Source organism: Euprymna scolopes, chromosome 12 (genome assembly GCF_053919585.1).
Source record: "Euprymna scolopes isolate OS-2025 chromosome 12, ASM5391958v1, whole genome shotgun sequence".
Taxonomy (NCBI): domain Eukaryota; kingdom Metazoa; phylum Mollusca; class Cephalopoda; order Sepiida; family Sepiolidae; genus Euprymna; species Euprymna scolopes.
Window position 1 is genome coordinate 12902180 of NC_136493.1, and position 21775 is coordinate 12923954.

A 21775-nucleotide genomic window follows, 5' to 3' on the forward strand; every position below is an offset into this window, starting at 1 on the left:
GAAGTTTAAAATGAAAAAGTCAAATACCATGGTGCAATTGTGCTTTAAACAGAAATATTTAATTCGAACGCGCCCCTGTCATATAAAAGAACCTATTATTGATTTTATATGCCGGGGCCTCGAGGTTGTGTGATAATAAAACTTCTCAAATGCACTTGTGATGTTAGGCTATGTAAGATATTAACTTTGATCAAAATTGCATATTCCTTCTTTCATCGGACTTTTTTTATTATCGATTATTGATGCTTATTGAAGATTTTGTGAGACAAAACCCATCTAAGAACACTATCAGCACATAAAGTACATTCATGTAAAATTTCATAAAATTCGGCCCAGCCGTTTTCGAGTCCATAGAGAACTCACTCACACACACACACACACATGCACATGCATACATGGTAGCTTCCTTCAGTTATTACAGATTATGCATACCCACTATAATCCTCGACTACACCTCTTCTGAGTCGGTATTGTTAAATACAAATGGCAAATGGAGGTTCAGGACGACTGGAAATAATACCGAGATAAGCGGAGAGCACATACAGCGCCCAGAATTCCCAAATGGTCACCCATCTGGTACTAACCAGGCTCAACGTTGCTTAACTTCGGTGATCTGTTGAGAACCGGTGTGTCAACGTGATTACCCCCCCTCCCCACACAAAGTTCCTTTTATACACTAGTATAATTTTTTTGGTGAATTATCAATTTCTAATTAAAGAGACAGTTTATTTGCAATAGAGTAAATCTCAAAAAACAAACTATCGAAACAAGAACAACTGTGAATCAATTTTGGGGTAGAGCTTTAATTTGTACTTACTGTTTGCATAAGGACATTGTTCCATAGAAAACAGCGCTATAACAGGCATGAGAAAGCTAAAACTTGCACCTTGCATTATGGGAAGGCTGAAAAAGATGAAGAAAGGAAAGCGTAATAAGAATACATACCGTTGAGAAAGTAGTAGTAGTAGTAGTAGTAGTAGTAGTAGTAATAATAATAATAATAATGATGATGATAATAATAATAATAATAATAATTCGAAGTTTGTCACTCAGGGAACACCGCTGGATGAATGCAAAGAGAACTGGTACCTTGGGGAGGCTTATTGCCACCCAAATTCCAGTGATAACTAATGGTCGCTACTAACTAGAAATCAATGGTAAGTGACTTTTGCGAGAACGCAAATTCATCTGCAAAAGTTATCGAAAGAGGTAGAGAGTACTGGAAATCTGGGCAGACTTATTGTCACTCGAACTCCAGAGAACGCCACAACTTGTTCTCAAAGAGAAATCTTTGATGATGGCCTGTGTAACTATTCCTAGGGAATGATGATAATAATAATAATAATAATAATAATAATAATAATAATATAAATAATAATAACAATAATAATAATAATAATAATAATAATAATGATGATAATAATAATAATGATAATAATAATAATAAGATTGGGAAGAATGCCACATGGAACCAAGAAACTTGAATTTGCAGAATTTTAAGTTAACTAGCCCCAACCTCCCAAATGACGCTCTCGCCATCAACTGGCACAACACCAAATAGTCTTGAAGAGTGAAGGAGGAGGGAAAGCACTAACTAGAACTCCGCTAGATTAATGTAAAGAAATAATTCAGGTAACTTGATTATGTAGTAAAGCTGACATTTATTTAATGCAGCCGCCTTCAGCCTCAATCATTGCCTTAATATGGGTCCCGAACTGGCAGCATGCGTTTTCCACAAGCGCCTGCAGGAGCTTGGCGAATACTCGCCGGATGGCAGCTATCAGTTTGGCTTGATGTTGTTAGCTGTCATGTTGGTGATGTTCTCGACGTCTGACCAAACGAAGTAGGCCAGCTAGTTCAGGGCGGGGGAGGAAGGCGCCAGTAAGAGAAGGGTACAAAGTCGTAGCACTCATTCTGAAGCCAGTCTTGCGTCCTTTTTGGACTTGTGGGCCGGTGCAGAGTTCTGCTGCCACACCCACGGTCTGCCAGCGGCCACCTGATTGCACTAAGAGATTGCCACATTCAACACATCCAGATACGATTTGGTGTTGACTTTCAAGACGACTTCGAAGATGTTAGGTGGCATGATGTGACCCTCACTTGTAAACCACACCAAAGACCATCACCGTGGCTGTAAACTTTGGTTTCATCACCCTGAGCACGCAACTGTTATTTATAGCAATCCAGCGATGCATTTTTTAAGGTGCTGGCAATGGTCCTGTTATCATAACTTGAATTGGTAGAGAGCATGCGTTGTACAGCTGCACATCTCCGATCTTGCTCATTGAACATTTAGTCATTTTCAGACATGATAGAAGACTTCTATCGCTCTTGGGATTTGTGCGCAACTGGCCAACTAGTAGATGGTCTGCAAAAAATAAATAAATAAATAAAAATAAAATAAAATTAAATTAAAAAAAAAAACGAAAACCGGGTTTCATCAAACGGAAATGGAATCATGTCGTCTTTTCTAGGGCGACAATTTTATCTTTCTACCCTTTAGTAATAGTTATAACAATGGTGATAATGATACCTGCATTTGTTGCAGAAGTGGGTTATAAAAACAAAGGTAATCAAATGAAGCAATAGCTGAAGAAGGAGTTTCTTTATGGCAGTGATTCGATACAGACGGGGAAGACAAAAGACTCTTGTATTTTTTGTCTGTAAGATAAAGTAGATGTGTTTTTAAGGTTTTGTTTCCTACTTCTATGTAAGATGGTTTGGGGTAAACCAATACTTTGGAATCTAAAAAAAAAAAAATCTTAAAAACAATATCTCTATCTTTGCTATCTTTGCTATCTTTATATAAAAGTCACTTTGTGTGTGAGTTTCTTCTTCTCGTTTACAAATTTCACACAAAGCTAATTAATATGTCTGGCAGTGTTCTTAGATATGTTTTGTACAGAAATTGATCCGATAAGTATCGAAAATAGAAGAAATCCGATGCTAAAATTAGCTTTTCCCTCTTAAAGATAAAAAGAAGAATTTTTACAGGGGAATATTTTATGTTACACCGGCCAAGGGAAATAATAAAATCTTAGCAAATGAGTTCTTCTTAAAAAACCCCCCCAAAAAACAACAGATTAATTGTCATCTAGAGATATAGCTTAGTGGTAGAGGATTCGACTACAGATTAAATGATCCGCTGTTGAAGCCCGGGGATACCTCGTCATTTTATTTTTTCTTATTAATGAGTTTAATTTGCGATAAAAGAAGAGGAACCATTTAAAATCGTCATTCATCATTTCTTCGTTGCATATTGTAAAACTAAATAATAATCAGAAGTCACTTTTTTAGGGATATTCATCAGTCAAGCCATATATCAGCTGACATGATATTGTAAACAAACACAGACGGAGTTTGATGAACGACATTATCATTATTATTTTTTTTTTTTTAATTTTTTGTGAATTAGTCCATCGGGTAAATTATTCCTCGTAATATATAATAATCAATAGAGGATTGATTCTATAATAATTCATACACAATCTGCATGAATTAAAATATAATGTTTTAGCATATTGTACAATCGGGTAACGCCAGGCTGCCAGTTAGTTAAAACCTAAAGCGATAATGTGAGCTACTGTTATTGCAGTTGCTATGACGAGAAAGATCATATCCAACAATTGCTGCCACTGCTGCTACAGACAATTTTACATGAAAGAAAGACACAGACGACTGACATTCATTACAAAAATAAGCCCCAGACTACGGAGGAAAACAATGCATCTACTATATCATAAAATGAACGCAGAGACGGCTCTTTGCACAATATTAAGCCAAGCATGACTAGAAATTGTTTGCTTGTATAAAATCGTCATCAATGGAAGGGACAATAATTATTTATATACAAACGAGAGAAAAAACTGTCAATCACCCCTCCCTGTACAATACGGAGAGTGAGAGAGTGCGACAGGCAAAAAAGTTAATCCTGGAAGAGTTCTCAAGGTATAGAGCAGTCTACACAACGCAGCCACCGACTGAGAATATGAGAAACACTCGTCTAGTTGTAAACACTATCAATAATTCCCCCCACTCTTTATCTGTGCCTAAACCTAAACGTAGATTCCATGAACAAAGCTTCTTTCTTAGAACTGCACGCCTGTGGAATTGTCTTCCATTTTCCTGCTTTCCGGCTGACTACAATATGGTTGTCTTCAAGTCTAACGTAAATAAGTTCTTGATGAGCCGTTCCATATAAGTTATCAAATTTACCAAATTTTCATTACTAATGATTACTATATTGTCCAATTTCTACTGTACACTCTTTAACCCTTATCCTTGAGTGACCTCTTGGCCTTGATAATGTGGTGATGCCTATGTAAAAAAAAAAAAAAAAAAAATGATGAGAATATCATTTGAAGCCTGTGTTGAATTCTTTAATTATTTTTGTTCTGTGGCAATTCTATTTGTTTCAGTATGTGGACTGATTTGCTACGTATGCACACAACTGCTAAAATGCAAAAAAACGCAGCGTCTGGCTAGCTTACTGTAATGTAAGATGGATTTTAACGAATAAATCATATATATTAGGTGTGCAGCTACATAAAGAGGCATGCCGAAGGAAGAGGATGGGATGATAAAGTGGGAGGAAGAACGGTCACCATGATGGAAGAGCTCCTGAAAGAAGCAGAACGGCAAGACCCAGTCCAGGGAACCTGGAACATACCGCAAACATTGGATGGAGTCGTGTGGTGTGATGCAAGCAGCATTGCAACAGGGGTCGTCTTGGAAGTTGGAGGAGTGGTTGCAGAAGATCCGGCCTGGTTAAGGAAGAAGAATGATGTCAGCCACATTAATGTAGCGGAATTAGATGCGATAATCAAAGGGGTCAATCTGGCCTTGAAATGGGGACTGCATGACATCTGCATCAAAACAGACTCTGCCACTGTGTTTGCTTGGCTAAAGTTCCTCATTTCAAGCGAAAAAAGGATAAGAATGAAAGGGGCAGCAGAGATGTTAGTGAAGCGCAGGCTTCGGATGCTGGCTGGGCTGATGCAGGAGTTTTGTTTGAAGCTTCGCATAGACATGGTGGCTTCTGAGAAGAACCGAGCAGATGCTTTCATGAGAGTGAAGAAGAGCTGGCTTGTGCCAGAAAAGAAAAATGTTGCTGCATCGGATCTAGATGATTTTGGCGTGCGAGAGCTGCACAATCTGCACCATATGGGGGTAGAGAGGACGTGGTACTTGGTGAAGAAAGTCGACCCGAGTATCACCAAGGAGCAAGTGAGGCAAGTGGTCAGGACATGTGACAGATGTCAATCGATTGATCCTGCTCCAAGTACGCATGAAGCTGGTCAATTGGGGTGAGTGGGACCTGGGAGAGATTGGCATGCGATGTCATCCATTACAGGGGTGGACTTTACCTAACCATGATTGATTGCGGGCCTGAGCGATTTGCCCTATGGAGGAAGCTACGTGGAGGAATAGGCAATGAAATAGCGGCAATCCTCAATGAGGTATTTTTGGAGCGAGGTCTCGTGGAAGAGCTGTTAACCGACAACGGGATCGCATTCAAGTCAGTAGCAGAGACGGAAGTAATGAAGAAATTGAATATCCAACAATTTTTCAGAGCTGCCTACAGACCCAGTGGCAACAGGATCATGGAGAGAAACCATCGCACCAGAAAGGCAGTTGTGGAAAGGGGAGGCACCTCACCTGAGCAAGCTGTCTTTTGGTAAAATATGTCGCCTAGATTGGGACAAGTGCCAGAGATGGTTCCGCAACTGTCAACGTTCGCATATTCCTCAAAACATCCCAGGATTGAACCAGCAAGCAGAGAGGCCGAGGCCACAGGGACCATTAAACTCGGGGATGAGGTATAGGTGAAGCCACCGGGGGCGCGCTGCACCACACAATGGAGTAGAGATCGTGTGACTGGGAGGAACACCAGAAACAACATTGTGGTGGACGGAGTACCAAGGCATATTCTCAACATCAGACTAGTGGAAGGCGAAGCAATGGAGGGGAATGTGCAGCAACAGGAGGAGGACGAGACACCTCAAAGGCCAAGTAGTGAGAGGCGACCGCCACAGTGGATGAGAGACTACGAAATGTGATCTTGAGATCAGGGGCGCGTGTGGTCAGAAGCTAAGAAAAACAGAAGTCTTACCGTGGGTGTGGAGCGAGTGAGTTCAGGCCAAGAAAAGGAAAAACAAAGATGGCGGCCAGCATTTTATTACGTGCATTCTCACAAAATCTTGTGTGCACGTGAAGCTGGAAACTACAAAACGAGCTTCATTTTTTCAGTGCTGGAGAGATTCCAGATCTGGCAGGAGAGTAGGTGCAACGAGAGTGGAGATTCTACTTTCTCGGATTTATTCCCTTTTGTGTGTTTGAGGTGACCCCCCCCTCGGGAGGCACACTGCAGTTTAAGGACCGTGCCTTCCCCCTTTTTTTTAAAGATAGTATTTCATTAGAGTAGGTCGATTTTGGAGCTATATAAAAAATAACATAAGGAAAGTTGCAAAATAACACCAGAAATTACCCCACAAAAGATTTTTTTTTTTTCAAAATTTTGTATTTATTTACTAAATTGAATTTAAAGACATCATTATTTGTGATTTTAGTCGTAATGTCGGTTACACCGGAAATATGTATCCATAGAATTAAAACCGAGGCTTAATGAAGAAAAAAAAATCTATTAAAGAATTGATATTTTGAAGTTTATTATTTATTTTTATGTTATATTAAATAAAATGACTAAAATAAAAAATAAAATACATGAAAATATATAGTTTAAAATACCAATGGCGTGGCGACTTAGTAAACGGCATTTTATTTACTCGTTATTTTTTTGTCATTCACCGAGAGTAAAATATCTCCTGCTAGTATTCAGTTTGTTTATATTTTTAACCCTTCGAATTCACACGAATTTATATATTTAACAAAGTAGACATACTATTAAAATATTTGAACCTTTTATAATAATTGTAATTTATTTATATTTTTTAATTTAGTGGTTTTTTTTTTTTTTTTAGTGAAAAGCTGGTTTACGAGTTAGTTTTGAAACTAAACTGTATTGTACTGTTGTTTGGTAAAAACAAAACAAAAAAAAACCCTACTTTTTAATGAATTTCAAAATTATTTCTAATTTTTTTTTTTTTTTTTTTTAAACATCTTCGGTTTTTATATATATTCTTTTTACAGGTATTTTAATAAAAACAATGGCCGAAAAAAAGCACCGGAGTTTCAACTCGAAGTAAAGTTCCAATAAAATTTTCAGGTTTATCACCGTTGGATGAAACTGTAGTGAAGTAGGAAAAAAAAAGAAATTTAAAAAAATATATATATAAGACACAGCTGTTCCTTCCAAAAGGTTGAGCTCTTCAATGTCCAAAAATAATTCACCGTCACAAAAAGAATTCGCCGTCACTTCTTCCAACCGTCGTTTCACTCTCTGCGCTCTTCACCCTGCTTAAAAAAAAAAAAGTACCGTTTATATGCTGCCCATTTCTCCACTTATGCAAATTGACTATCAACCAGAGCCATCTAGTTTTCCATTTCTCCAAACAGCCAATTTGCAAAGGGGGACAACTCAAACCACACGCCCCCTTGATCTACACAATCATCACATGTCAACCCATCACGTAGTCGCTCGACCAACATGGCGGCTGTCTCTCTCGCTGCGATCTCCGTGGAGCCTCTTCATGAACGTCGCTACTTGGCTCGACGTTGCTGTCTTCCTCTGATGACACTACTACCGGCCGCACATCAAGGATGTGTCGAGGGATGCCGTCGATAGATACATTGTTCGAGGACTGGACACTTGTCACAATGCCCCTTCCCCAGCGTGTGGTACAGCGAGATCAGGCGGTTTGATCCACACTTCCTCTCCCACTCGCACAGTCGCTCGCTTCTCGCCTTCCTCCGCAGGTACCTGTGCAGTTCGGGGATGCCGCCACTTGTACTTGAAGACTGCCCTCTGCGGCACTGACTCCACTTTTTGCCCTGACTTTGGAGCCATATTATACCAGAAGACAGCTTCTGGTGGCGAAATCTGGCCCCTTTCAGCTATAGCCTTAATGGTCCTGTGATGCCGCTCTACAATTCTGTTTTCGCCTGGTTTATATGCAGCCCTGAAATAGCGCCGCACTCCCCACTTATCCAACACATTCTCCATGGCAGCTGAGCAAAAGGCAGTTCCATTGTCCATTAGCACCTCCGTCACTGGACCCCTCTCCAAAAACACCTCTTCCAAGACCTTTGCAATTTTACCTGCATTTTTCGCCTTGATTTCCCTCCAAATGGCTACTCTTCCTGGTCCACAGTTGACCATTGACAGATACGGCCTCTGTCGATAGTGCGTTACGTCTATCGCCAACCTGCTCCAATTCTCTGCCACCTGAACCTCACCAGCTTTGTGTCTACTCGGCGCAGGGTCGATTGATTGACACCGGCTGCATCTCTCAACCACTGTTCTAACGGCCTCCTTTGTGATTCTGGGGTCCACCTTCCTGGCCAAGAACAAGGTTCTATCCACTCCAAAATGGTGCATGTCATGCAAATCCTTCAGAGTGTCTTCATCCAAACAACATATTGCAACAGCCGCCTCATTCGGCGCCCTTAGCCAGGTCTTCCGCACCCTCATCATCACCCTGCTCTGTTCTTCGCTGAAGGAATGATAGTGACCCTAAGTTGAAGATCAAATTCCCTAATCAGCTCCCTTAACATCATCAATCGACGCTTTACTAGCATCTCGGCAGCGCCTTTTGTCTTCACCCTCCTTTCTCCTGTAGCTTCGGACTGAATCCAAGAGAACACAGTGGCTGAGTCGGTCCTCACCTCAACATTCTGTAGCCCCCATTTCAAGGCTAAGTTGATGCCCTTCATAACCGTATCCAGTTCCGCCACATTTATGTGAGCCACGTCGTCCTTCTTCCGCAACCAAGCAGCATCTTCTGCAGTAACACCACCTATCTCCAAGGTGACCCCCACTGCTATACAGCTTGCATCACACCACACAACACCTTTTGCACTGTTGGGTACATGCCAAACACCTCTCACTGGATACTCCCTCTTCACCTCTTCAATAATCTCTCTCATAATGTCCACAGTCTCTTTATCAACTCCATCCTCCCACTTCGCTCCACTAGCTAGCCTTGTGATATAACTACATGCAGTCTGTAGTCATCCTGCAATAGGGTAATGGACCACCAGTCTTCCGCATGTTGAGAAGAGTTCTCGCCTGCTCAATTTTTCCGACACCTCCGGGATCTCATTTCCCCTCCGGAACACTAACCGTCCTATCTGGTCCTTTCTTAGTTGGAGCCCTAACACAGCTCCTCCCTCCAACGATTACAGGCGTTTTGCAATTAGCCCAAAGCTGTTGAGGTGTTTTACTACGTCCTCCGCAGTTGTTACCGTCTCATCCACCAAAATATCATCAATGTAGGAACTGGTGGCTCTTCTGACTGCGTCCTCCTTGCTTAGCACCGTTTTGAGGATCGCTGCCATGATTTTTGGTGCAGAATCCAGGCCAAAACCCAACCTAGTCAGGCAGTACGTTCGGCCCTTGTATCTGACCAGTTGGTATTTCCAGAATTCCTGTGAAATGTGGATCTGTAGGTATGTAGATTTTAAATCCACAATCGTCGCAGCCTTCTGAATCTGCCTCCACTCTCGCATGGTCTCTCCACACACATCCATCACATCGCCTCCCGTGTGACACGCAACGTGTACGTTCAGCTCTCTGAAGTCCAGTACTGGCCGAACTTTTTGTTTTGTGGGCTGAACAACCACCATTAACGGCAGCACACCTTCCACCTTCTCCGTCCATGGTCTTAAAATCCCCTCTGAGATCCATCGGTCCACCTCCTTCTCAAATTCAAATCTTGTGCCTCCTCGCAACGTATGCTCGTAGCATTCCACTCTGTTGTTCAGTATGGGAGGTTCTCCCTTCCATGCCCACTTGACTGTCCATTTCTCACCATCAAAGTGTGCAGAGAAATCTTGGTCCTCTATCGTGCAACTTTTGTCTAACCCGGCCGTTCCTGTGACACCTTTTTCGAATTGCACACCTGCAGCCCCTTGATGTCCTCCAAATCTAATGGAGTTCCTATATACCGTAACGCCCCCTAGTCGAGCAATTGCGTCCATTCCTAGCACCACATCGATACCCGTGACAATTTTGTTAATAACAATCGCCTGGATTGTTAGTGACATCCCACGTACCATTAACCGAACGATACTTGTGCCATTGCACTTCACCTCTCTGCTGTCAACTGTCATAATGCTGCTGGTTCCATTGCATGTGTCAACCATGACTTTGGTGACAATTGTTGAAGTACAGCCCGTGTCAACAAGGGCTTTTGCACTTCGTCCATTTAGGGTCACCTCTACTTGTGGTGACATACCCTGAAGTGCCTTCATCGAATAAGTGGGGTAGCCACCGACGCAGTGGCTTCCCCCTGTTCGTTTCCCCAGGGACAGAATCTGCTGATGTGGCCGACTTCCCCACAGCGGTAACACGTGACTTCTGGCTTTGGCTCCCTGCACTCCCTCGCCATATGGGGGCCTTGGCATCGGTAGCATCTGCCAGAGAACCTGGGTCTCTGCCACAGTCCTCTCTGCTTTTCGTCCTTCACAATTTCCTGCTGCAGTTTGCTTCATTGAGCGACAGCTACGATTCCCTGCTCACTCTCTTTTTTCCTGGCCAGCACCCTCGCCTGTGTAATCAACTCCACCACCTCCATAGTATTTACACCGGGCAGTTGCTGCAGAGCTATAGAAATATGGCCCGGGAAGCCATTGATAAAGGCCATCTTAACCATCTGTTGACAGCCTCCTCCATTGAATCCTGCTAGTCCCGTCAACCTTCTGATATTGTTGGCGTAAACATCGACAGGCTCTCCGGTCCACACCATATGGCTTAGTTTGCCATATGCCACAAACGGTCCTTCGGTAAATGCTTCCTTCAACTTTTCCTAAATAGCGTCAACAGACAGTCGATCCTCCTCCCGCATCTCCAGATATAGGGCCAGAGCATCACCATCAAGATACAACGGTATCAAGCTCGCTACATCCGCGATGTCCCGCAACTTAGCGACAAGTTTAACCTTGGTCAGCCAGGTTATAACATCTCCCTCTCCAGAGAACGTCTTAAGCATTTCACTGCTGATCCTCTTTGCTTCCATAGTTCCCGCTGTAGTGTTATCATAGAACTACTTTCATACGCGTAACAACGAAATCATGGCGTATGAATATTGATGTAAACCGCCTAATACATATCGTATTCGACAACATGGCGTAGACTTCTACACACGTACTTTCAATCTCTCTTCCTATGTAAATATGTAATAAAGTTCTATATCAAATAAAACCACAACTTGGTTATCAATTACTTATAATAACATAAATAAACGACATGGTGGCAGCGAAATGGATACTGAACATTTATAACAGTTAAAAAAAAAAAAAAAAAAAACTCACTCAGTTGGATTGACTAGTCGCAACCGACAACAGAAAAAAAAAAAAAAAAAAACAACTTCGACAACAGATACGAGAGGAAAAATACGTTTACAAAAGACTTACAAGACATGCCATATCCAACATGCAAAAAAGAACTACAAGAATTCTTAGGCCTTGTCACATATTTATCACCATTCATACCAAATTTAGCTGACAAGACACATACATTAAGAGGCTTGTTGAAAAAAGACGTACCTTTTCTCTGGGAAGAGCATCACAAGGTATGCTTTGAGATGCTTAAAACAATAATTACCAAAGATTCCACACTAACATACTTCGACACGAATGAAGTACCAATACTGCAAACTGATGCGAGTTTAAAAGGACTTGGAGCAGCATTAATGCAAAACAAAAAACCTATTGCATACGCGTCAAAATCTTTAACAGACGCCGAGCAACGGTATTCGTGCATAGAAAGGGAACTTCTAGCAATTGTATTTGGTGTGCACAGGTATCATGTCTACCTATATGGACGGAAGTTCAAGGTACACACCAACCATAAACCCTTGGTCATGATACTACAGAAACCACTGACCAGTGCACCTCCTAGGCTACAACGAATGATGACCAAATTACAGGGATACCAGATACAAATAGAATACATACCAGGCAAAGAAATGACTATAGCTGATACACTAAGTCGTCTCCCCAGTACTCAAAACACTGACATGATCGACTTAGATATTCGAGTTGACTTGGTGAGATTCAGGAGCGAACGCCTGAATGAAATAAAAAAGGAAACAAAGTCTGATCCAATACTCAACCAATTACATGAAACCATAACAACAGGATGGCCAGACTCAATTAAGGAAGTACCACCGACAATTCGGTCATACTGGTCATACAGAGATGAGTTATCTGTCAGTGATGGCATAATCATGAAAGGCTCGAGGATTATTATCCCTGAAAATCAGCAGAAAACTATCCTGGACCAACTACATTACAGCCATTAAGGTATCGAAAAGACACGTCTGCAAGCTAGAGATACTGTCTACTGAGAGCGAATTAACACTGATATTGAGAACATGATCAAAAAGTGTTCAATATGCCAGGAAAACCTCCCAGCACAATCAAAAGAAACGTTACAACCACACGACATCCCTAGCAGAGCATGGGAAGTTGTTGGCACTGACTTGTTCCACTGTAACGACCAGGAATACCTCATAATTGCTGATTATTATAGTAAATTCCCAATCATACGGAAAATGAATGGCATGGCCACAAGCAACATGGTCATATCAACAATGAAGCAGATATTTTCAGAACATGGTATTCCCACCAGAGTTATTAGTGACAACGGACCACAGTACTCCAGTGAAGCATTTAAAGAATTTGCTCAACAATGGCAATTCGATCATATCACATCATCTCCAAGGTTTCCTAAATCAAATGGTTTCATTGAACGACAGATTCAAACCATTAAAAGAACAATAGTCAAAGCAAAGCAAGCAGGAAGAGATATTAACCGTGCAATGCTGTGTTTAAGAACAACGCCTATCAGCCACAAACTTCCAAGCCCAGCTGAACTTCTAAACAGTCGCGTCATGAAATCGAACCTGATTGCAAAAATCATGAATCACAGATTTCTCAACCGTGACCATATCCACGAAGAACTAAAGCACAGACAGGATATACAAAAAACCTATCACGATAAAACAACCCATGACTTACCAGCACTTGTCCCTGGACAACACGTACGTATGTGGTATAACCAAACTGGAAAATGGAAACCAGCAACAATTCTCAGCAAATGTACAGAACCTAGATCGTACATCCTCAAATTGCCAGATGGATCGTCAAAAAGACGTAACAGAGTCCATATCAGAGCAGATGGAAAAGCAACCCATAAACATGTTCACTTCAGTGACCAAACCCAATCTCAATCTGGACTCCCTAACACAAGCATCTCAAACCAAATAAACACTAAGAAACACGCACCAAATATAACAAGACATGGTCGTGAAATCCATAGACCAAACAGATTTAAACAATAAACATCTGAACAATGTGTACTACTTTTCTTCCTTCTGGTAAGGGGGATGTAGTGTTATCATAGAACTACTTTCATACGCGTAACAACGAAATCATGGCGTATGAATATTGATGTAAACCGCCTAATACATATCGTATTCGACAACATGGCGTAGACTTCTACACACGTACTTTCAATCTCTCTTCCTATGTAAATATGTAATAAACTTCTATATCAAATAAAACCACAACTTGGTTATCAATTACTTATAATAACAAACATAAATAAACGACACCCGCCAAAATAGCTTGTAGTGAAGTAGAAAAAAAAAAAGAAATTTAAAAAAAAAATATATATAAGACACAGCTGTTCCTTCCAAAAGGTTGAGCTCTTCAATGTCCAAAAATAATTCACTGTCACAAAAAGAATTCACCGTCACTTCTTCCAGCTGTCGTTTCACTCTCTGCGCTCTTCACGATGCTTAAAAAAAAAAAAAAAAAAGTACCGTTTATATGCTGCCCATTTCTCCACTTATGCAAATTGACTATCAACCAGAGCCATCTAGTTTTCCACTTCTCCAAACAGCCAATTTGCAAAGGGGGACAACTCAAACCACAGAAACTGAGCCACCAACTTTTCGACAAATAATCCACTAATCCAGTACAGCTATTTTTTAATGGGCACTTCTCCTCACCTCCCTTGTTCTAGTATTTCTAAATTAATAGCAAAGGACGTGATAAATATTTGGAAGGTTGTCAACCCTCGTTTGCCTTTACTAAATGAAATTGTCAACAAGTTAAAAATTCTATGCTTTCAGAAGGCAAAGGAAATAAATAGGAATCGCCTGTTGCGCTAGGTGTATCAGAATTTTGAGGGAATTTTTGACACCCCTCACACAAAACTGCGAATAAAATATAAAAAAAAACTCGTAAATTCTCTTTTTAAAGTGGGTTGTTTATTTTCTTTATGGAATATACTTCCAAAATAATCTATTGAAGTTGTTTAAAAAATAATAGAAATATTATTTTTTATTTTGTAGAAAACAGTGTTTACAAAGTCCCGGCGCGTCTTCATGCAGCCATTGTTTTTACGTAATGAAATCAATTGAATTTTACCTGTTAAATATTTTTCAATTTTTAAACTTTAAAAATCTATCAAAATTTTTCTATTGGTTAAATTTTTGCAATATTTTCAGGGTCAATGTGAAATTTTATGCTCTTTCCAATAAACCAAATATAATATTTTAGACAAACGTTTATTTTTAATTCACCCCCACCCATTTTGAAATGTCTATTAAAATTTTAATAATTATTTTATGTACCAAAGTTTTATATATCACAAATCGAAGATAAAAAAAATATATTGTAATTTAAAACAAAACAAAAACAGAATATTTTTTTGGAAATTTACCTGTAAAGTCCAAAGTGTAAAAACATTTAAAAAAAAACACGTTGAATTTTTTTTTAAGTGGAAGCTTATGTTACGCTTAGAATGTCAAGTAAATATGGGATGCTTACAACAATATTTTTTCTATTTCATAAAATTTTTTCTTTTTTTAGATATAAAAAAATAAAAAATTCAGTCGATAAAGAAGTATTAAAATATATCAGTCAAAAAATGATGTATTTCATTAAGAGAATTAAAAAAAAAATCGGTCAAATGTTTTTTTTTTTTGTTTAACAATAAAAATTTCTAAGTGAATAATTTCCGCTTTTTAAGTACGGAGGACCAAAATACTAAATTTGGTTTACATTACGCATTAAAAAGACATATAAATTATGTCCCTTCTATGCGCCGCATGATAAAGGCGAATTAAACCAGACTTGTCTTCCTTTATTTGAACAGTTAAAAAAATGAGTTCGCGTTTCTTTTTTAAAAAAGTATTTTATTTAAAAAGGACATGGAATATAAGTATAAATATGGATAAATTCTTAACAATGAACAATTGAACTACTCATCGAATTGTAGTTTTTATAGGTAAGTACTTTTTGGAATTTATATATAGTTTTTGAAAATTGAAGAAAGTAAAATTTCGTTTTTTTTTTTAAAATCTTTTTTAAGGAAAACCGATTTAAAAAAAAAAAAATATTGCATAATTTGCTATTAAACCTGCTATTTTTTTTTTAAATTTTGGTCTTTGCTTCTTTAATTAAAAAATGTTAGGGTTTGAATTAAATTTTTCAAGAATTTATAAGCTTCGAAAGACAGTAAGTTTAAATATTGCATTGTTTACCGCAAATTTTTACTGATGATTTCTGACACTGCTACTGCTGCACAAACGAAATTCTGGAAGGAAAAGTTGGATACATTGTTTGATATCTCATCATGTTCGTACAATTTGCCAGTTTTAAGTTGTGACAATATTAATGTAAAATGCAAGAAAGAAAATTGCCAGACTAAGCACATCATTTGCACTTGTCCTTTGAAACAGAAAGTAAGTTACTTTCTTTTTTTATTTTGGAATTTATATTTAAATTATGTAAATTTAAAAAAAAAATGAATTTTCACAGTAAAATTAAATATTCAAAGCCATTTTCCTCTTTTATTTTACATGTAAAATAATTTTTAATTTAATAATCTGTTAAATTGTACTTTTAATATTAGTAAATTTCTTTTTAATCTGATATTCCAGGTTTCTATGGATGACCAGAAATATTTGAAAGATCAGAGAGGTAAAATAGGGCCTAAGGGCACATTCCAACTTGGTCCAACAGATAAAATTGCAATAAAAAATGTAAAAGAAAAGGAGAAAGATTAACCCAACAAAAAACATCACCAAAAGCATCAACATCACATATTCACGATAATGTTTCTTCCTATACTTCTCTCATTTACTCATGTAAAGTGATGAAGCAGACGATTACAAACAACCAGATAGTCCTCTCCAAGCGCCTTATAACCTAACAAAAATTCCAAGATATGCTCTTGAATGAATCAAGGCTGATATATCCTTTAATCTTGGAGACAGGCTTGTAAATGCCTTGCTCTTGAATCTGAGGGCTATTGGTCTTCTTATCCCTAATATAGATGTGAACACTATCTATATGGATAAATGTAAAATTGATAGGCCAAAAGCTAAAGTAAAGTATTTAGTGGTCCATTGAGTTAAATTATGTGCAAAAGAGTGTCATAATTTACCGCAAATATCGTTTACAGCTGTTGAGAATCCCTTAGAGATTTACTTTGAAATGGAAGATATGGATAGCCTTAGTAGTGACCAAAGACTGCTGAATATATAGTTGGTATTTCTAGAGTTAAGATGAATCTTAGATTTGTCTCATGAGAAATTGGTCCATTAAACCAGTCAAGATGGTTAACTTTGGCCATTAGACTCATGTGCCTATGGATCCGTGGAGCATATCCACAGAATCTTTTGACTAAACTACATAGTTTGATCAATTTTATTGTAAATGTATATGCGATTTGTTGGTTTAATATGAAAAAAGTAACAAGTTCCATCACCAACAAATATATATTAACAATATGATTGAAAGGATACGAGAGAAATCAATTGAAGTTCAAAAGATTACACAAAAAAATATTCAGTATAATGGTTTTGTATTACTTCCAGAGAATGTTTTATTTTCAATGTTGAAATCTGATGTACCTGAAGTGAGAGAAGAGGGTATAAAAAGAATTTTGATCATTAGGTAAGTTCATATTTCTTCATACAAAACTTGAATTATTTATATCAATTTATTGAAACAGTTTAGAGATTACATCTGATTTCACCAAATCTTATTAAAGCAGCACAGATTGCATTTAAAAATTAAACTCAAATTATTTTTTATATTGTTTCAAAAAAGGGAAGCCAGCCAAGAAAAGACTTAAAAAGATTCCAATGATCAATTTCAAAGCTCAAAACTGGACCGATTTAATCGGTTTATCAGTTAATGGAGTCTGTGAGTCGTAACTGACACTAGACTTTTCTGACAATGAATTAAAGAATTCATTGTTAACTGGTGAAAAACTTGACTTGCCAGATTTCCCTTCTCATTCCCAAGGTGTGGAACGGGCAGTTAAGTTAGTAACAAAGGCTTCTCAGTCTGTGTATGGCTTTGAATCAAGGCACCAGCATATACTTGCAAAAGTTTTATGCTGATAATAGAGACCAGCGTTTTCATCCAAGGGTTCCTTTATGGAACTATTTGATTCCTTTTATTAAATATTATTAAACAATTATTTGTTTTTCCATATTTGTTTGCTTGTTGTATTTTAATTCACAGCAGGAAAAATAAATTGTCAATATATTCAAGTATTACTGTTTGAATTATAGCATTTCAAAGTCGACAAAGGTGAGGTGGGGGTGGGATCGGCGTTCAGTTTTCAATTTGAAGTTTTGTTATAATTCCTTTATTATATTCTAATCAAATAAGATAAGATTTCCTGATTTAAATACTGGAATTGTTTGGTTTTTACATCAATATTTATACCAAATTTGGAAAAATCAAGGATTTTTCCGTCTGTGTTTCTTTAAAATGTTTAACGTAAAATTAGCAAAAAACTGTTGAAGGTTCAGATCTAATTTTTGGTACGAGTAGTTAATAGGTGTAGACAACTTTCGGTACATTAATCTTTTTGATATTTAAAAAAAAAATGTAAAATCAACCTACTCTAATATATATATATATATTTTACCTACCCTTATATATATATATATATATATATATATATATATATATATATATATATATATATGAAACTGGTAAAATTATCAGCATTGTTGATAAAGAACCCCCCCCCCAAAAAAAAGTGTTGACTGAATACATCCAGAAAAACTGCCACAGATGTCAATGTGAGCAACCACCCTTCCTCCAGGAAGGAGAGGTGGAGGGGTTAAATGGTTGAGACAAATAGAGGCCATTAGAGGAAGAGAGAAAAGATGTTTTTGATCATCCTTCTCTCCGAAGGAGCGACGAGGAAAAGGGGGTTGGACTTCAGAAAAAGGATGCTGAAGATTCGAGTGGTAGCCAGCAAACTGAACGGCTGAACTGGTCAAGCGCTCCCGACTTGGGAGTCCTTCTGGGCTTGATTTTATAATGTTAACTAGCCTGTGTTAATGGGGGATCTGTGACTTATCTGGTCGGACATCGTTCACTGCTTGTAGCCAGTCACCTCAAGTTAGACAGTATCGGTTGTGAACTGCGCGAGCTTTTTCTAGTCTCACACAAAAACATGTGTTCACATTTCAAGCTATATTACTTGTCATATACATACGCGCCCATGTTCACACACGTACATATATTCACGTTCGCGTACATACACTCACATTCACGTGTATACTCACAAACGCGCACACGTACGCACACAAGGACAACGTAACTTCCCCTTTCAAAGGAAATACACACATGCACAAAAGACCACCGGAAACAAGTATAAAAGAAAGAGCAATAAGCGGCTTCTTTCTTTTAGGACCAGCTTTCTAGCTGTACGGTCTATGGACCGACAGCATGCCTTTTCAGCATGCGCATGCACGCCTCACACCATGTGGGGCAAAAAGCCAACAAACAGTACGTACGCTTTATACGCTTTCTCTCTCCATGAACTGGATTGACTTTCTCACTCTATCTCCCTTTCGGCTTTGGTCCATCAAAACTGACATGTGCACGACGCTCTACTGAGCTTAACCCTCTCTTTCTACAGGCCGGCTTGCCACTTCACGTTTCTCTATTGCATTCCTCTTTCCTTCCACGCACATAGTCGTCAACGGCTGAACGAGCACGTGTACACTGAAGACTTTCATTTCTCAACAGAAAATAAACGCCATGTTTATTTTATTTCAGCATTTGAGTTCTTCGTTTCCTTCATTCAATTCGTTTAATTATTTTTTCTTGTAGCGAGTTTAGGGTATTTATATCCTAGTCTTCTACAGAACTGAAAAAAATAAATAGTTATTTTAACTGTTTATAAACTGGAGGTCTTTTTGTTTGTGATGAGGACTCTTCATTTGTATCAAGCTGACCAGACCAGCAGAGGGATTAATGAACCCGGAGACTACACAGGACAGGAGACAGTTGGATCAAGAGGCGAAGTGCCCCACTATTGGGACACAACGTGTGAAGACGATCATAGGCCACCTTGTAACGTGACAATGTATGATTGGAAAAAGCATCTGTCATATAGGGTGCCAATCGATGAAGAAAGTCACCGGTCATACATGTCATGATCCAGGGAGGGGCGATATTTATCTCTCTCACATGACGGGTAGATGTGCCACAAGGGTCAAAAAGTGGGATTAAATAGCCAGCGCCCTAAAAAAAAATGCCTGGGCATTTCCTGGTAGAGGCGCCTCAAGCGATTAGCAATAAAATAACCCCTTCTTAAAGGAAGAAGGCAAAGCCTGGGAGGATAGAACGCTCATGACTGCACAGAACTAGCAATATACCATAGTCAACATAGAAAATAGTAATCTTAAAGATGACCTAGATTTGTTTACTTTAGTGCCTAGAAGAGGTAAGAGATAGGCCTGGCATCTCATATTTACTAAAATTTTGAACAATTTACCAATCTGATCATTTTAAATTTAATACGGTTACTCTCAAATTTATTCACATTTACCATGATAACTTACTGCTATTTATTGTCTATTTGATAAAGATATCTAATCAGCTTTAATGACAAATCTGTATCCTCTTTCAATGAATGTATAAAAAGCATTGACATTATGGAAAAAAAATATTTTGCTGCGTAAGCTTATTCAAGCGTAGCATGCAAATACGCTTGTAAGTCAAATAAATGCCACAGCACAAGCATCAATGATTTTAAACCTCGATAGCTGATACTTAATACTATTGGTTAATAATTAGTTAATTATTGAATTAGAAATCAAATGGAAACATACCTTATGTGTTTCAAATAAGATTCACACTGGAAGTCATATTAACGTTGACAAAATAAATTAATTAACACGTAAAGATGTCTTAGTTTTGACGAGAAACCGCCTGTCTTTATTTACATTTTGACACAAAGAGAACGAGTACACATAATCGCAATTTTTATATACAGACAAAGGGAAGTAATTCTAAGTTACTCAAAAAGCTTGTGTCATTGAATTATAGCATGAAGCTATCAAAAAAGGAGACAACTTTTACAATACTAAAATCTATATTCAATATTGATAAATTCCAACAAATACTGGCAAGTTAGGGTTAAGTGTTTACTGTGACAATCTTGACTCATCTTAATCCGAAGATAATTTGTTTTGATTTCTATTCGCTTGGAAACAAGTACTATAAAGAGTTACAGTGATTACGTAACGTTTTTTGTCAATCATGAATCAATAAATTATATAAAGCAAAAGGTGGGGTGTTCATAATACCCTGATTCCTATATTCGTAATGTAACTAATGTGATGACATAAAAAATTCATTGTGTGTTTGAGAAAATATATCCACTCAGATCGGACGTATAGATCAGCTTAATTCTCTGACTGTATTCCCTAATTGTATTCTCTAATGAATAAAAAACATCGACACTATAGAAAAATATATTTTGTTGCATAGACTCATTCAAGCGTGACATGCAAACAGGCTTGAAAGTCAAATATTTTCACGGCAGAAGCGTAAGCATCGATGGGTTTAAAATCCGATACTTTGTAACACGGAGCACGGACGCACGTATGGTGGTTGTGTGCAAATGCTGAGCCGTTGCAAAGTGACGTTACGGTAGGGAAAACGAGACGATTATAAAAACATAACGTGTGGACAGACTGACGATCACGTTCGAGAGGACATAGGTCAGAGAGAAGGATCACGATCATATTTTATTCAGGAAAATACCCGGAGATAAACATTGTTACAATGGAAAAAAGTGAGTCAAGCTATTACTTGTTTTCTCTTCCTTACGACATATTCTGCTACAACGTGCTGGGTCCCGAGTGTGTACATATCAACGCGTGTGTAAACGTGTGTAACGTTACGGCTTGATACTTAATACTAGCAGATTATCGTTTTAGTGAAGATCTTGACCTATCGTAGTCCAAAGAGAATTCGTTTTTTATTTTATTCATCCCAAACAAGCATATTTCCAGTGTAAGGCGACACTTTCATTTGGATCTGGACTGCACAGTAAGATGTTTGTTCACATTACATTAAAAATGCTGCATATTGTTACAGTCGGGGCAACAGGGAGCAAGAAGAGAAACTCCAAAGCCAAATATCCGAAGAATGAAACTAATAAATTAAAATGTTTTCTGGTATTTAAAAGCATCTGTTGTTTAAAGTTAGCAGAAGGAAAGGAAAAAAAGAAAGGGAAAAACAGATCAAACGAACAGAGGTCTTACCGCGCGTGTGTTGGGTGAGGTTGGGCGAAAGAGAGAGAGAAATCAAGATGGCG

At 38.3% G+C, this 21775-nt stretch overlaps 1 protein-coding gene across 1 annotated transcript in view; it reads right to left on the reverse strand.

Moving 5' to 3' along the window:
* Positions 1 to 21775, reverse strand: part of LOC145291196 (solute carrier family 23 member 1-like) — a 133084-nt gene that overhangs the window by 50981 nt on the left and 60328 nt on the right. The window contains exon 4 of the mRNA XM_080136774.1: positions 818 to 903. Within this exon, the coding sequence (XP_079992900.1) occupies positions 818 to 903 (86 nt within the window). The remainder of the gene's footprint in view (positions 1 to 817; positions 904 to 21775) is intronic.